This window comes from Poromitra crassiceps, assembly GCF_964638095.1.
Source record: "Poromitra crassiceps genome assembly, chromosome: 13".
Lineage (NCBI taxonomy): Eukaryota > Metazoa > Chordata > Actinopteri > Beryciformes > Melamphaidae > Poromitra > Poromitra crassiceps.
Genome location: NC_139644.1, coordinates 35,388,592 through 35,406,278, shown reverse-complemented (window position 1 = coordinate 35,406,278; position 17,687 = coordinate 35,388,592). Strand labels below are relative to the sequence as shown.

At 43.6% G+C, this 17,687-nt stretch overlaps 1 protein-coding gene across 1 annotated transcript in view; it reads right to left on the bottom strand.

Annotated features, from left to right (window-relative positions):
- ep300b (EP300 lysine acetyltransferase b) overlaps positions 1-17,687 on the bottom strand; it is a 54,144-nt gene that overhangs the window by 5,085 nt on the left and 31,372 nt on the right. Inside the window, exons 17-29 of the mRNA XM_083649603.1 lie at positions 17,373-17,524; positions 14,411-14,653; positions 11,831-11,919; positions 10,665-10,745; positions 8,976-9,032; positions 7,682-7,759; positions 6,909-6,976; positions 5,271-5,421; positions 3,594-3,854; positions 3,123-3,288; positions 2,069-2,236; positions 1,744-1,905; positions 837-1,118 (exon numbers count right to left, since the gene is read on the bottom strand). Of these exons, the coding sequence (XP_083505729.1) occupies positions 837-1,118; positions 1,744-1,905; positions 2,069-2,236; positions 3,123-3,288; positions 3,594-3,854; positions 5,271-5,421; positions 6,909-6,976; positions 7,682-7,759; positions 8,976-9,032; positions 10,665-10,745; positions 11,831-11,919; positions 14,411-14,653; positions 17,373-17,524 (1,958 nt within the window). The remainder of the gene's footprint in view (positions 1-836; positions 1,119-1,743; positions 1,906-2,068; positions 2,237-3,122; positions 3,289-3,593; positions 3,855-5,270; positions 5,422-6,908; positions 6,977-7,681; positions 7,760-8,975; positions 9,033-10,664; positions 10,746-11,830; positions 11,920-14,410; positions 14,654-17,372; positions 17,525-17,687) is intronic.

Genomic DNA, 17,687 nt, shown 5'->3' with positions numbered 1-17,687 from the left:
ATCAATGGGTTAAATGTAAGCAATTTCTCTTAATATGTTATTTGTAAAGAATCTTGTAAATAAACGTGCACAACATGCATTGGCCAGAAACCAAATGGAAACATAACATACATCCCCACCGCCTAAACTTTTCCATGTCACACAGATGCTCTTTAGTAGGAAAAGACTGAAAAGGTTTCTGACTGCACCTAGGATGAGTTTCTGGGTCAGAAGAACTATGAGTATAACTACAGCATAAAGCATTACACTAGTGTTCATTCAGTGCATTAACGTAACACACATAAATATTGACTTTATAGGCCGCTATTCAGAATAAATGAGTTAAAAGGCCGATATTCAGAATAAATATTGAGTTTATAGGCCGATATTCAAAATAAATATTGAGTTTATAGGCTGATATTCAAAATAAAGATTGAGTTTATAGGCAGATATTCAAAATAAATATTGAGTTTATAGGCTGATATTCAAAATAAAGATTGAGTTTATAGGCCGATATTCAAAATAAATATTGAGTTTATAGGCCGATATTCAAAATAAATATTGAGTTTATAGGCTGATATTCAAAATATTAATAACGCTCACTGTCAATGGATAGTCTTCAAGCTGCAGATCAGCACGACATTACAGATTAGATTATTTCTCTTCGGTCTGAGTGAGTCATGTTCACAAATACAGACCATGAAGAACAGCATAATGTGAATTTCACCACCTGATGATGAAAGATAAGACTAGAATAGCTGAAACCTTCTCAGGGGAGGTTACTTGCCGCTCCTTCATCTCGAGTCAATTGGCGGGGAAGAAAAACAAGAAAACGGCACCCTCTCCCCAATCCTCACCTCGCAGACAGTGCAGTGGAAGCGGGTCTCCACGTGGTGTTTGCACTCGTTGCAGGTGTAGACGAAGCGGTCCTGGCTCTGGTTGTGCAGCTCTACCAGCATGGACATGGAGCTCCACTTGGACCTCCGCAGAGAGCTGAACTCCAGGTGCTTGTCCCTGGCAATGGTCAGGAAGGCGTCGCGGCCGTCCATCAGGTCGCAGGCCATCAGGGGGTCCGGGTCGCTGATGGGGGGCAGTGAGTTGGCGGTGGGGCCGGCGATGAGACGGATGACAAAGAAGACCTGGAGTTGAGAGCGGAGGGGATTCAGGGTCAAGTTTCCATAAGTGGTCTGTGTACCGTCTGTTATGAGGAGTCATGTGTTCGTACAGACAGGCCTTTATACAATTTGGTTTTGGACATTCACAGATGTGTCATCTATTTATTGTGGTGGGAAATCAATCATCACAGCAGCAACACACTTGAGTCACAATAGCACCCTCACAAAATGCTATAATTGAGGAAATCAAATGACTACATGTGCCCTCCTGTAGAATCACCTGGCCTATTCTCAACATTATGCCACAGTCAAGTATGTACTTCAGCCCTGTTTAGTTTGTCTCTTTTGTGCTTCAATCCCATTTAGAAATATATATAGTTGTCATCATTTTTATTGTTTATTCTAGTGGCTTTTAATGATTATCTGTCGGTAAAGCACTTGGTAAAAGTTTTTTTTTGTGCCATTGTAGAAGCTACTTTATAGCTACAACAGAGCAGCAAGCAGGTAAAATGGCGGCTCTTCTATGATCTGTATGTATAGAGTGAATATGAAAAATGTGGTGACAGAATACCTTGATGATATGAAAACTGTGCCATATAATCCAATACAGAGGTTGACAGCTTTGGTTAGAATCAAAGCCGACTCGTACCTCTTTGTGTTTCTCCATGCAGGCGTAGAGCTTCTGTGAAAGGTCGTTGGAGACGTTGGGCATCCCCGGCTTCTTCTTGTTGGCTCGGCTCATGCTACTCTTGTTCTTGCTCGTCTTTTTGTTGTTCTTCTTTTTGGCATTCTTGCTGTCTCCTTTCGTGGCCTGTGGATGTTTTCATGTCAAGTTCAATTCATTGCACTGCCGTTATTAACATCAATGGTGTGAACAACTCGCACACAGCCCTGTTCAAATATCCCCATCAAAACTCTGTGGGGGGTCAGATCAGAATGGTGGCCCCCTTTCACGCATCGGCCATCCTACTCACATCTATGCTCTCGTTGGAGGTGCTGTTCTCCTCCCGCTTCCTCTCCTCCTCCTCCTGCTCCAGCTCCTTGATGCTCTCCTCCAGCACGTTGGGCCAGAAGTCGCCCTCAAAGTACGGCAGCTCCTTGGCACTGGTCAGGCGGTCCTCTGTCGCCTGCTTGAAGATGTCCTGAGGGACAGCGGTTGAGGCAAAGCTGAGTTTACAAACGCACATGCTGTAGATGTGGTGGAAAGCCCTGCAGGCCTCAGACTCACTGCTGGGAGAACATTCACATCTCTGTCTCCCCTATTTTTTGTCCCCATCAGGTTTCCTACCATCTCAATTAAGGAAAAACCACATACAGCAGGGGCGGCAACTGCGGCCTGCGGGCCCGCTGCCCATTTTTAAGTGGCCCGCCATGAATTTAGCAAAAAAATAATAATCAAAAAACGTTTTTTTTTTTTTTCGTTTTAAAGTTTAAAAACGGAAAAACGGAAACGAGAAAAAAAAAAAAAAAAAAAAAACCTTATCTCCCCCCCCCCCATTTTGTTTTTTTTTTCATTTAAAACCACTGAAAATGGGTTATACTTGAGTACCCTGACCTGGTCTATTTATTTTTTTGTCTGTTTTAAACATTTTTAATACTGAATGTTGGTGAAATTATCTCTGTCTTAACCTGTTGGCACAGGAAAAGAAGATGTGAAAACATACAGAAATACCCATTATAATAGGTGAGCACATCAATAAACTATGTGTCGTATATTTATTTAGGTAGAAATGAAATTTTTGATGGCACAAGGGTTTTCTGGTCTAATTGTTTTTCCGCTTTCAGTGTAAACAGGTTGAAAACTGCCGCGCCTAATATTGTTTGGCCCGCGACATGATAGGGAATGAAAGGGAAAAGCTACTGAAAAGGATCAGAATGAGGATGAGTATGAAGTGGACGATTTTAAAGATGAGGGATGAGTCATAACAGAGAGTTTGATGGTTTTGTTGATTAAGAGCCAGCTCTTAAAATCGGAATCGTGCAATAATTCAGTGTATAAACAATAACAACACAGAAAACATGAATCACCTTGTAGTCGTGGACAATGCGCTCAGCCACAGCCTTGTCCAGCATCTTCTTGTACCACTCCTGCAGGCGTTTTGGCTTAGGGATCTTCTGGTCTATTGGGTGACAGTGGAAGATGTAATCGTCGCCTTCGCTGGGTGGACAGGCCCAGATGTGACCCGTTGTATACCTGAAGAGAGGGACAAGCAGCATTTAATTCAATTCATTCGGGAAGGAAGAAATTGAAATCCACTTATTCCATTTGCCTGCTCATTTCTCAGTAGTGAAAATGATCTGTAGTGGTTGCTTTAGTACATCCAATGGCAGAGAAAGTGCCGAATAAACACACTATAATAGCATAATAGGCTCATATTTAATTGCCTTTATACAATATTAAGGTTAAAGTGTTCAGTGAGTGGAATCCTATAATCTGTTTCCATTTTAGGTTATACATTTTCAAGTCTTGTTTCTGGATTGAATGTTGTATTTTCTCACCCTATCCTCCTGACGTATTCCAGGTAGCCTATCAGGATCTCATGGTAGACGCCCGTGCGGAGGTGGCGAGGCTGGAAGAAGTGCACGCTGTCCAGGTAAGAGATGTACACTCTCCTCTGATTGGGCGGGGGGCAGTCAGAGCCGTACTCCTGGACGTGCATGCCGAAGAAGCACACGTCTGCCCCGTCAATGTCCTCGAAGGCAAACAGGGCTTTCGTCCTGTACGGGAAGGACTCTGACATCTCTCCGCTGTCCACAAACCTGGGAAGAGAGCCAGGGCATCAGGAAAGATCTTGGTGCCTGGGTCCGAAATCGACACCCGCCAAGTGCCAAATGCCGGTGAAAATGTGTCTTTGGCAGATAACTCTATAAAGGCCAACTGCCACACTGGTTGCTAACTTTTTCAGAAAATAACACCAGAAAATGCTCTCTAGTAATTTGAATTGTTGCACTTTAAAATTACTTAAAATTACTTAAATTTAATCTGTTGTATCCAAAGAAAGTTAAAACAGCATCTGCTCTTATAAATGAAATGGCACTGAAAATAGGTAGGGTGACATATTCATATTCTATGAAAAATGTATATGAATCATCTTGGCCGGTGAAAATTATTCTTGGAAGTTTTGTTTGTTTGTTATATTATAATATATTCATTAAACTTACTTTATCCATAACGCATGAGTCATATCATTATCCCTAATCTTCTCAGTAGCGCTCTACCCTTAACCCTTCAGTCAAAAAATCAGCCGCCCTCCAGATCCCCAGCAGCAGTGACCTTTGCCCTCCTCGCTATACTAGAGCAGTATGGGTTAGCTCCCCAGCCTGCGTCTTCCGTGAGGAAGAAGCCCAAAAACCCACGAGAGGCCTTTTAGGAGGGCCATTCAAGCCGCAAGTGGAGACTGCAGTGCCACCAAGTACTGGTACTGCATGGTGTCCACTAAGATACCATCACCTCGGAATGAGATGTTTGGAGCGGGGGAGTCTGGTGCAACGCACAGGTCGTAGACCTGGTGAGACGAGGGAGGAACCCGGCCGGGTGGCAACCCACAGAGCCCGGTCCCTCTACGTACCAGAGCCCTCTCCCTCCCCCGGTCCCGGCAGAGTAGTTCCGGAGCAGCGGATTGAGTGGCCCTGACCGCATGACCACCTTCGACCCTCCCTATAGGGCTGACCGTGGGTAGCTACTGGGACGTAAGTTGGGGCTTGGCCAGCCCCGGCTGGGTCACCTGGGCGAGGGTGTATGATGTTGCGAGACCCGAAACATCCTATGACCCCAGGGTACATCACTGAGGATACGTCCCAGTTATGCATCCATGCGGTTTTTTTCTTTCGAGCTGCAACGATTAATCGATCAGTCTATCGACAGAAAATTAATCGCCATCTATTTCTATAATTGGCTAATCGTTTAGATTCCTTTTTAAGAAAAAAATCTCTTGTTTCAGCTCCTTAAATGTGAATATTTTTTGGTTTCTTTAGTCTTCTATGACACCAAACTGATTATCTTTGAGTTGTGGACTATTGGTCAGGACAAAATAAGATGATGTCATCTTGGGCTTTGGGGAAAAAGTGATCGAAATGTTTTACCATTTTGTGACATTTTATAGACCAAATGACTAAGAAAAAAAAACAGATGAATTGATAATGAAAATGATCATTAGTTGCAGCCCTACTCCTCACCTGGACTTCATGCCGGGCTTCACCTCGACCACCTTGTCGGAGACGTGGACCACACGGATGGTGACATCACCGGACTCGGGGTGGCTCTGCCGCTTGAGGTAGTCATTCACTCGCGTTTCCAAGAAGCACCCCAGCTTGGTCTGAGGGAGTCCTGTGAGGCACAAGACAGGACAGAGAGAGAGAGAGAGAGAAGACAACAAGAACAGACAGAGAAATAAGACAGGAGAGAAAGGACCGATGGAAAGAAGAGAGCAAATGAGGAATGAAGGTTGGAAATTCACTAATATGGATTTGTGACAATGAAGGCATCTAGTACTAATGAGGCTTTGTCATAGTCATAGGGCTGTGCAACTGGCTACAAATTCCTTAATTGGCCCAATCCAGAGTCTGGCTACCTGAGGCGCCTTATCAATCTTTTAAAGTCTAGCAGTTTGCCCTGATGTCTGTCAATCAATATTAAAAAATGGAATAGGCCAGCACACTAAAATATCCTTTCAATGTCCTTTTGAAAGGATATTTTAGTGTGCTGGTCTATTCTCTTTTTAATCAGTCCTTGTTCGCCCTGCACCTACGTTTTCTCATTGGATTGAGTTTGCTCGCGATTGCCAAGTCTTTGCCAATCAACATGCCTGGCTGCACTCGTTTTAAACGGGGTCGATTTAGTCAACTCACCAGCACTGAACACTTCACATAAACAGCTGTAAGAGGCAACAACAGGCACTGCTGAGGGACATTTCTTTAATTTCCCTTGTATTGGCAATTTGGTATTTTTTGATATTTAGCCCACGAGTACAGCAAAATCCTAAACTTTCTCACTGAAAAGCAAAAATCCTTGTGACCAATCAGTGGGGACTAGATCGATTTGGAAATCTCCAAGTAAAAAGTGAAAATCTAAAGAGCAATGCATTTGAAAAAAGCTTGTTCGGTAACAGAATGGCCGATCACCGGAGGGAGGGGGGGAAATAACTCGGGATGTCAAAAGTCAGACACGGCACAAAAAGAGGAGGGCAGAAGGCAGCAGATGAGCCTGAGGCCTTTGACTTGCACAGAGGCGACGCCTACGATATGCAAGAGTATCATCAAACTGACTCTTACTGTGAGGACTGCAACTAGGAGGACAGGGCTTATTCATATGTTCTCTGAGGGAGCGGGGTCGATATGGAAGGAATGGTTGATTACGGAAACATGAGAGAAAAACTGAGAAAAATGTGCATTCAGTGCTACTACTCTCATCGTGTTCAGCTGTGTGACCCCTAGGCAAGAGGACCTAAACCAGACAACTGCAGATCAAAAAGGAAGAAAATGATTTCTGACAGTCGACAAAATGGAAATAAAAAATAAATAATTATAATTATATATATATATATACACATACATATACACATACATATACATATATACATGTGTGTATGTATGTATGTATGTATATATATATATATACAGTATATATATATATAAGAAATAACAAGAGGAGAGTCCCTCAGATTTCTTTCTAAAACTAAACCCTCAATTCATCATCTGTTTGTGGCTTTCAGCATTGTTGGTATTGTATGTTTATATGGAACACAGAAAAATTCTGACTGAAGGAAAGGAGGAAAACAGGCCATCAGACAAAGACTGAGTGAATAGTCCACTTACTTTTGGCAGCGTATTTGTTCTCTTTCCGCGTCTTATTGGCCTTTTTAAGGCAGTTGTCGCATATGAAACTGTGGACAGGGAGGAGAAAAACGTTTAAAAAAAAGTGCCATTTTGTATGATTCACACGTCCGTCACAGTAAGCAGTGTCAGCGATTAAGTGAGTTTAATCAAGTGAACACTTAGTCGATCATGTTAAGTTTGTCTTTCCATGGCTCTGAAAATGTTCAAGTCCTTTGACTGCACATAGACCGGACATGAAGTGCAATTTGTGTGTGTGTTGTATGCTATCTCCATCTTGGCAGGCGTATTCAGCTGTGCTATAATGATCAGGACTCCTACACATTTTCCATTTCTAAATACCATACTTTCCCCAGACTGCACTAAAAGCTTTTGGTATTCAGTGTGATGTATGCAGATGTTAGCTGGGTAGCATAGCTGTTGCCACACCACCCAATGACGAATCTAAACATGAAGATTAGTCTGCACAACAGCAACAGGAGCAACACGGACCTTTATAGGGTATTATCAGGTATAATGCACTCAGTACACTGCAAACAAATAAGAAAAAAAAGTACGGTACACTGCAAAAAATAAAAAATAAAAAAGTACACTTTTTTAAAAGACTCCGTTTCGACCAATCGATTGGTGGGGTCGATTTCTGGTCGACCAGGATAATCTTTGGTTAAGGGCAGCCCTAGTAGGAACCCCCCCCCAAGTAATGTAACAGAAGTAATGTAACAGAATGTACAGAGTGTGTAGGATAGCTGGCTCACCCTGACGGCCATATGGTGTCATTATGCAGGACGCAGATCTGGTGCATTTTACGACCGCAGTCAATACATTCCACAAGCCTGAGGGAGAGAGAGAGACAGAGAGTTGAGAGAACAACAAGAGGACAGGAGACAGATGTAAACCCCAGAGTTAATAAGGCAACATGTCACACGTGACGTGATGGACATATTCAATTCTTTCTCCTGCAGGAGATTCCATGTAGCTGAGCAACACTGAGGCACAAAGCCACCAGACAAAACACAAATCTGTGACTCTTGATCTTTGATGGACATTTGAAGCGATACGTTTGTTGGCTGATAATTACTTCATCAAAATATTTACAAGCATCTACTTCCTCTTTCAAATGCCTTGCATCTTCTCAGACTAATTACATCACCGCCAATTGATGGGGTCCAACTCCAAGCACATTCAGACAAATCACAACAAGGAATACACTGGAAGAGGAATTTTGCTTGCAGGGTTCTTCTGCGCACCCTCCATTTGGAGCCTTGCCAGCCGACTAGCGGCGACAGTGAGACTGTACATACTCGAACGTAACTCGCCGCGTTGGCTGCAGTACACCTCCGAAACACTAGGTGGCTTGTGGTGCACTCATGTCCATTACATAATGACGTGTGACAATAAAATGTCCCCCATTTCAAAACTCATTCTGGTGAGCCTGCAGAAGGCTTTGCTAGATGAGGGACAAGCACTGTTAAATGAGGAAATGGCGTTTCCTTGAGTGGCAGTCCCTGTACTGTTTTGTATTGTATTGTCTATATATGTAACATACATATATTATACATCAAAGCCTTCAGCTACTTCTGCTCTCACTCACAATGTCAAGATATAAGTGATACGATGTATATTTTGAGATATTAACGTTTGTTGAAGGGGGCAGAAATGGCCCATATGGACAGCTGCAGAAAGAGGAATTTTGATTCTATGACCTATGGATCAGAAGATATAGGCCAAAAAGTAATGTTGCTTGCTATAGCGCCACCATGAGGGCAATTGGCATGGATTTCATAATCTGAGTAGCGGCTGAGACTTTGGTCGTTTTTAGTCATACGGTTTACGAGCCACTTTTAGCGGAGAAACATAATAATAATAATCCTAACAAATACAATAAAGTTCTAGCACCTGCAGAGCTTGGATGCCTACTTAAATAAAATCAAATGACATATGAATGTATAATGTTGATTTAGTTTGTACTACAAGTTTTTGTTTTTTGTTTTTTGTAGAGATTGTACGATATAGTTAGAGATGAAAGTAAGAGTTAATTAAACCACGTACAACTCAGGGTCGAGTGTGTCATTCTTCTTCCTTTGGAACTGGTCTTTGTTGATGGACCTGCGAGAGACATCAGAAGACACACTGTGATCAAACATGTTGGTGTATCCTTCTTTGGACTGATCCAGTCTGTCTGTGGTGAGCACAACCTCAGGAAATGACTGATCCAGTCTGTCTGTGGTGAGCACAACCTCAAGAAAGACTGATCCAGTCCATCTGTGGTGAGCACAACCTCAAGAAAGACTGATCCAGTCCGTCTGTGGTGAGCACAACCTCAAGAAAGACTGATCCAGTCCATCTGTGGTGAGCACAACCTCAAGAAAGACTGATCCAGTCTGTCTGTGGTGAGCACAACCTCAAGAAAGACTGATCCAGTCCGTCTGTGGTGAGCACAACCTCAAGAAAGACTGATCCAGTCCATCTGTGGTGAGCACAACCTCAAGAAAGACTGATCCAGTCCGTCTGTGGTGAGCACAACCTCAAGAAAGACTGATCCAGTCCATCTGTGGTGAGCACAACCTCAAGAAAGGCTGATCCAGTCCATCTGTGGTGAGCACAACCTCAAGAAAGACTGATCAAGTCAGTCTGTGGTGAGCACAACCTCAAGAAAGACTGATCCAGTCTGTCTGTGGTGAGCACAACCTCAAGAAAGACTGATCCAGTCTGTCTGTGGTGAGCACAACCTCAAGAAAGACTGATCCAGTCTGTCTGTGGTGAGCACAACCTCAAGAAAAACTGATCCAGTCTGTCTGTGGTGAAATGCACTCTTGAGTGTGTTACAGGCTCTGTGTGACTGCTGGCTTAATAACACACAGCAGGGATCCCCAATTCAGAACATGGAAAACAGAAATTCAGAACACACCAATGGAATTCTTTGGAAAGCTGACTTTTTTTAAAGAAAAAAATAATTGCAGCTGGCACAGTGGAAAAAAAGGAGTCAGAAAAGAGAAGAAGAAATTTAATGGGACACAACATCAATGATATAAACTTTCTATAAAAGATTGTCATTATTAGACAAGAAATTAAATGTGTGATGAGGGATAACATCACCAATGAAAACATGGAGGGAAGTCACTTCTCAAATTAGTCTTCAGTTATTTTGTCTACATTTATCTTTGCATTTGATTTCAAATCAAATGCAAACCATCTTGCAAAACAAACATCAAACTACACAAAACAAGACAAACCAATTGTGAGCTTGGAATTATAACAGGTTCCATCTGACTTTTATGTTTTTGTTTTCCATTAACCAAAACTGTGTTACTAGTTACATTCTGCTTTTGTGGTGTTATATTTTTCACCCGAAAACAACCGCTGGGGTAAAATATTTAAAAAGATAGAAAGTACATAACAGTTTTGCCAGCTGGTGTATCAAATCTTTGATGCTCAATATCTCAGAACCAGATAAAACCTTACAACTCCAAGCTCAGACATGTATGTGCAATGTAGACAAGCATTAATTTACTAGAGCAACTTTGTCCGTTTTAGAGGGGAGAGGTGTGGTCTGGGGGCAAGGAGGGGGGAGTGGTGTGGTCTGGGGGCGGGGCAGGGAGAGGTGTGGTCTGGGGTCGGGGAGAGGGGAGGGGTGTGGTCTGGGGGCAGGGAGAGGGGAGTGGTGTGGTCTGGGGGCGGGGCAGGGAGAGGTGTGGTCTGGGGTCGGGGAGAGGCAGTCAGGTGTGTGGTGGTACTCACGTCTGAGGCTGGGAGGGGTCGTCTCCCAGGGAAACACTCTCGCCCTGGATTTCGTTGAAACACTTCTCGCAGAAGTGGTACCTGTCAGCAAGAAGCCCATATTTTGGTGAACTACACCGTTCGCCAACAGCACAGCCAATCACAGAGAGGGCGGCGGAAGAAGCAGCCGCCAATCAGGGCAGGGCGGGACAGGCCAGGGGGCGGGCGCACACACAGGAGGAGGCAGAGGGCAAGGCGGGTCGTCGCCAGGAGGCAGCAGCCAATCGTGATGCAGGGTTTTTGTGTGGGCGGGTGTGTTTTGATTTTGCGCGCGCAAATTTCGGAGTGGATGATTGGTCACACCAAAGCAGGCCAATGCAGACATCACAAGCGTTAACAAAGGAGGGAGAGAAGGGAAGAAGGGAAGGGAGGGGAGGTCAAAATGAATATTAAAGAAGCGTTACAGGTCAGACGGAGACGATGGAGGGATGGAGAGGGTTGGTGGACAGAATGTGAACAACAACCAACAGAGGACAGAGAGCCAAGGCAAAGCAAAGATTAGCGTCAGACGTCCAGTGGTCAACAACAACATTACAGCAACATGAGAGACCACTAGGAGGAGCTGTGGAGGACGACGGGGGTGAGGCTCCAAACATGAAAGGGTGAAAATGGTAGTGCAACAGAGACCCATCATCCTTTCAGTTCATTTATAAAGTGGGAACCTTTCTTCAGGTGCTAAGAATGGATCTTCCCCCCATTTACACAAGCAAATATCAGCAAATGCAAGCTGCCATGTGTCGCGTGTGAATTGAGCCGGTGGGAAACGACAGTGCAGAAAACAAAGAATAACTGCTGAAGAAGACGGGAACCCACTTTATGAATGAAAACATAATGAAAATTAAAATGGTGAATTATGCACATGTAGATGGTTGCCAGGGGAACCATTTGAAGCCAGATTAAAAACTCTTGACTCATCTGTGATTGAACTGATTGATTGATGCCATGTTGAAGGAAATATCAAGTGTGCAAAAATATAACTAGACACCTTCAAGCTCTAGCAAGTGTGGACTTTCACTGCAAAATAGCTAAATTAATATTGTCTTTGCACTATGCCCATGATCTGTGTCTGTGTGTGTGTGTGTGTGTGTGTGTGTGTGTGTGTGTCTCAGTGTGTCTGCGCCCCTTACCTGTTCTGGTAGCTAAAATAAGCAGCGTCGCGTTGGATGGTGCATAATTGTTTTCCATAGCAGCAAAGAGTTTGGGGGGAAAACTCAAGCTGCAACAATAGACATACAAAATACATGTTATTTGCAGACCTATTCATCTGTGGAAAATTGGACACACATGCACCGCCCACACAAGCATGCAAAGAGAGACAAACTCATTGCTCAAAACATACACAAACACTCCTGAAACACACATTTCTATTTCTACACTTGTAAGGACCTTCATTGTCTAATAATTCAATCTCCAATTTTCAAGCTTAGCCATCACCACATGCTTAACCTTATAGCAGATTTGAAGCATCTAGCAGTGCCCTAGTTGGTGAAATGCGTATTAACTAGAGCAGTGGTTCCAAAACTTGGTGTCGCCTGGAATTCAAATAAGGTCGCATGAAAAAAAAATGAAAAAACAAAAACACACACACACAATTTAATAATATATATATTTTTTTGTTCAAAGTGATCATCTCTAAGATTTCAGTTTTGTTCTCTTGGGTGACATCTATGGCGGTGGGTGGTAATTGCAGGTGAGATCCAAACTAATGTCACATAATGTCACTATATACTGCAAAGACTTCATCCAAATGGACATAGCCTCAATCAACATTGTGAGCGACTCTTTTTAACTCATTGAGTGCCATGGACGTCTTTCGACGTCCAATTAAATAGTGACGTAGAGTGCCACGGACGTCTTTCGACGTCCAATGCGTTTTTTGACGGTGGGACGTCGATCAAAGCCTTCCGCATTTCCTGTACAACTATTGTAGCTATTGGAGGTCTATAACCTATTTTACAGAACCCTTAGGTGGCGACAGTGCTCTCCAGGTTAACAGAAAGGCAGAGAAAAACAGAGAATAAGTCGTTGGGGAAACGGAAATCGCATCGCATCCGTATGCATCGATATGCATGAAGCGTTTTAACGTTAGATGTGCCCGCAGCAGCCAATCTGCTCCCACAATTGAGCTCCTCCATGTCCGCTGCGACAGCCCAGGCCATTCGCATGATCAGCCGTGGAGTTATTATTCTCAACTGGAAGCATAGGAGCCGGTGACAAGCACACGCGGAAGGCTGTAAAAAAGCTGAATGTCGCGCACCCTTCACAGTGCAGAGCAAATTCAGCAGAGAGCCACCTCCCATACAGGAGGAGTGTGCAGTTGAGGCGGGGCGGGGCGGGGCGGGGGGGGGGGGGGGGGGGGGGGCACGCAGAGCAGCACACAACACTGACCCAGACAGACCCAGGCAGCAGGACAGGGTTGGCAAACGCAAGCCAGAATATCCGATGCCCACCAGCAGCAAATCAAGAAAGCAAAGAAGCTGCAACCAGCAGCGCACGCAGGGGCCAGCGCTGCTGGTTGCAGCTAAAAATATTATTCTGCCAAACAAAACTCCCTGGCCTTCACTGTTTTATTGAAGGAAATTATTTTTGAGGTGTGACTACATCAGAAAATTAGCTTCAGAGTCAGTGATGTGTTTGAAATGTTTAATTTCACAAAAGGGCCATTATCTCAGCTTCTAGAAAAAAACTGCTCTTTTTTGTTAAATCAAGCTATCTTCTCCGGCTGATAACTAAAGAACGGAAAATGATATCAATAAACCTGTTTTTGCTGATGATAGAAAAGAGTCTCATCGTTCTTTTTGCGTGTTCATTGTTTACATAGTAATATCACACAATATTCTGTGGGCCTCGAGAAATCACTGAAAAAAGCTCTGAAACTCTGGCACTGGGAGCGTCCGTTCTCCAAAAGTGGCTGGCACTCAATGAGTTAATTAGATGAAAATATTTTAGATTCTAACTTTAAATCAGGATTCTGAAAATAAAGTCAGAATTCTGAGATTAAAGTCAGAATTCGAAGTTACTGTCAGAATTTTGAGATTTTTTTTTTTTTTTTTTATAGCTTAAAGTCAGAATTCTCAGATTAAAGTCAGAATTCTGCAGGGAAAAAGAAGCATTATGTGACATCACTGACTATGTCACTGATGATATTATCGATGGTCTACCGGAATTTGAAATGTCTCGGGTCCCGAGATTTTTGTGACGTCAAAATAGGGTCACAAGCCAAAAAAGTTTGGGAACCCCTGAACTAGAGTCATATGATCAAATGTTTCATGTCCTCTTTAACCTTTAGCCTATCCTAAACCTAGCCCTCATCTCAGTCCTAACTCAAAAAATGGAGGACACGAAAATTGTCCTTACTTTGGAGTATATTCCTCATTTCGCTATCCTTGTTTTTTTATTTATTATTTATTTCACCTTTATTTATCCAGGTTAGCCTCATTGAGATTAAGAATCTATTTTTCAAGAGGGACCTGGGCAAGAAAAGCAGCATACAATTACCCAAGTTGCAGACGCCACAACAAACATCTCATAACATTACGACACTACATGATACACAAACATTCAGTGATTCATAAAAGCAAGTTCAACTATGAAGAAAAACAGTTGCAACTTTCACCGTCCTCCCTACCTTCAACCATGTACCTTGTAACCTTGTAAGGTCGAGTATAGATACACAAAAGCCCACACAGACGCCTTTCCTGGCTCACCTTCCTCCCACAACAGTATCCCAGGCCCTGCATGACGGGGTCGATCTCGGCCTCGAACACCTCGGCCAGCTTGGAGCAGTACTTGTAGACGCGGGACGTCTTGCGGTTGTACAGCCAGGCGTTGTTGAACATCAGCCAGATGTCCTCCACGTACTGCCACGGCTCCTGGTACTGCCCCGTGTCCAGCTTGCGCTTGATGGTCGACAGGTCCATGGGGTGTTTTACTATGTCAAAATAGTCCTGCTTTGCGTGTGAACGATACGGATCCAAGTGGCGAGGTTAAAGGGGGGAGGCAGAGGTGGGTTGGGACAAAGAGGGGCGAGACGGTGGCCGCGTTTGGTTTGACCAGAAACACAACCATCATCATCATCATCACCGTTGAGGTTTTTGCAGCGGCAGGGTGAAGATGTGATGAAGGCGTCGCAGGTGACCAGCCGGGACCAGAGTGGGGGGAGAGAAGAGGGTGCAGGGGGACAATGTTGTTGAGCGCTGTAGAGAAGAGGGTTCATGTGCAAACAGAAAGACGTGACAGCTTCTCCCCTCCAACTCTCTGCTTTGCACCCTATCTCTACAGTCTAGTCTCCATCCTGCACAACAAGGACCAGCCGACCTCCACGCACCGGGGCGGGTCGGTCCGTCTGGTCCCCTGCTACTCATGCAATAAACTAGAGAAGCTTAGACAATTAGGTAAAAGTAAGACTTTGATATCACGTTCTGAAGCACGGTGCTATGATCTGCTCTAGCCGTCTTGTTATTGGAGAGGAGGAGATCAGGGTGCAAAACGGAGATGAACAGAGCAGTGGTAACAGCAACAGGCAGACAGTCAGGGATCAACACAGTGGTTGGCATTAACAGGGCCAGCATCATGGTGGCAGAGTTAAAGCCAACAGGCGCTCAAGTGAAGCAAAAGGTACAGAGGGACGGATCAGTCTCCAAGTCATCCTTCCATTCGTGTCCTCCCCACTCCCTCCCCTCTGCCTCGTCTCCACACTGCTCTCCAGCAGGAGGAAGGAGCCGAGGGGAAGACGAGGGGGAAGAAAAGCTTTTGGAGATTCAACCGAAACAGGAAGAGGTGTGGGTTTCAAAGACAAAGGTCCTGATCTCCATGTCACCATGGCAACAAGAAACAGGAAACCCTTTTCTCTGAATGGAGCCACTCGCATGAGGAACATGATGCATATTACCACATCCACCCGTAAATCCAAATGTAATTTAACGGTACTGCATAATAATGCATAATGCACTGTATTCACAGAGCAGCTCATGAATACACTGCATTGACATTGGCGAATAGTTTTATAAGGAAATTACACAACAGTTGCAAGCTGCATCATGGAGGTTCCTGAAGAGGAGAGGTGAGCCAATAGCCTGTTGCTCAAACATCACTGCTCGACACACGTTTGATTTGATTCATTGATTTTGTTGTGGGGCGGTTGATACGATGTAACTGGGCTTGTGCTGTGACTATGTCTTACGATTGCAGCACATCAAATGACACGATTTCTCATGTTTGTAAGTAGATTTCTCCAGTAATTAGACTGTACCATGTGATTTTTATTCTCTCCGATTCAGATGCAGTGAGGGTCAAGGTATTGACCCACCTCTACGCACAACCCCACTGAACTCCAACACAGTACTAACTACTGGCGAGGAACTGAACTAGGAAGCTAGGATGTAAGACTAGGATGGAAACTACAAAAATCATAATTTAAATTAAAATCCAAAATATGTATTTTGAAAAGCATGTAAGGGGGGGAAAAATGCAATCAAACATGAATGAGTGATAAAACAAAGCAATACGCTATGAGCATTTTTGTGTGTGTCACTGTAGGACACTGTATGCAGCTACTGCAAACGTCTGGCTGCACTATGGTCATGATGTACAAATCACAGAAATCAAAAATTTTCCTGAGTGTGGGTCAATTTTAATTCTGTTTTAATTTTAACCTTGAGTGACCCAGACAACACTGGATTGTACTGATTTTTTTGCCGACATTGGTTATTAAAAACATCAATGTAAATAATAATGGGCTATTTTGTATTTGTCAGAAATGGAAAGAAGGAGCCGTTAGGAATTGTATCATACAGCCTGACGAAAACCCAACGGTTGAAACGCGTTGCCGTATTGTTCTTGCCCGTATCACCTTTTTGAAGATGTACTCTGTTTGCTAAACCCTTTGCAGTACACAGGTACAATTACTTCCCATTCAATCTTGTCATTTAAATTCCTAGCGGTTGCTTCTTTCCATTTTTGATATTCTACTCTGCCTGCTGAGCTGTTTTGGTCCACACATTGTGTGTTTTTCCTATTTTGTATTTGTACAATTTTCTGGGGTAAAAAAAAATTCCCAAGTCTGTAATGTTGTTTTTGGCACACATAATAAAATAGCTCTCCATTATGTCTGGATTTGGTGACTTTACTAAGTCAGTAGTTTCAAGGTATGTAACTTATCACATTATAAAATTCCTTCCTATCCTAATGAACATGGACATGATATCTGAATCACTTTTTCATGTCCTTTTAGATCTCAAGTATGCATTTAGCCCCCCCCCCCCCCAAAAAAAAACTGCCCTACAGTTAAGTTACATCCATGTACAGAAAAATGTTCATAAGATTGCTTTGATTTATGCTGTGAAATCAATGACTTCTCTATGCTGACATGGAAGAGTGAGCACAATTTGGCATGCGTGCGAACACACACACACACACACACACACACACACACACACACACACACACACACACACACACAAATCTCATTCTCTCAACCTGTAACATGTGATGGGAGTAAATATGAATTGAGACATTGAAGAAACAAGGGAGAAGACGACATATTTAAAAACAAATACAGAGAGAAATGACAACTATGACAAAAGAGCAAACCAAAAAAAAAATAGAACAAAGGGAAAGCTACGTTTTTAGAGGAGCAGAAGCAAAATGGCAGCCAGTGCAGTCCCTTACCAGGTTAGTTTTGTTACTAGTTCGAATACGTACGGGTATTCCCAGTAACTGGGGGTCCACCGGCTGACGGAAGGGAAGGGACTCGGGGTCCTGCCGGTACAGAGACTCCAGGGTGGGCATGAGAGCCTGACGCAGCTCCTCAGGCTTGAAGACTGGAAGAGAGGGAGGAGAGGCGAGGAAGGGAGAAAGAGGAAGAGAGTTTGGGACAAGGGAGGACAGACGGAAGGAGAGGCAGAGAGGAGAGTGACGTCATAACAGTGATGTCAGCTATATATAGCTAATATTAAATCATCCATCTTTGCTCACTACATCTTT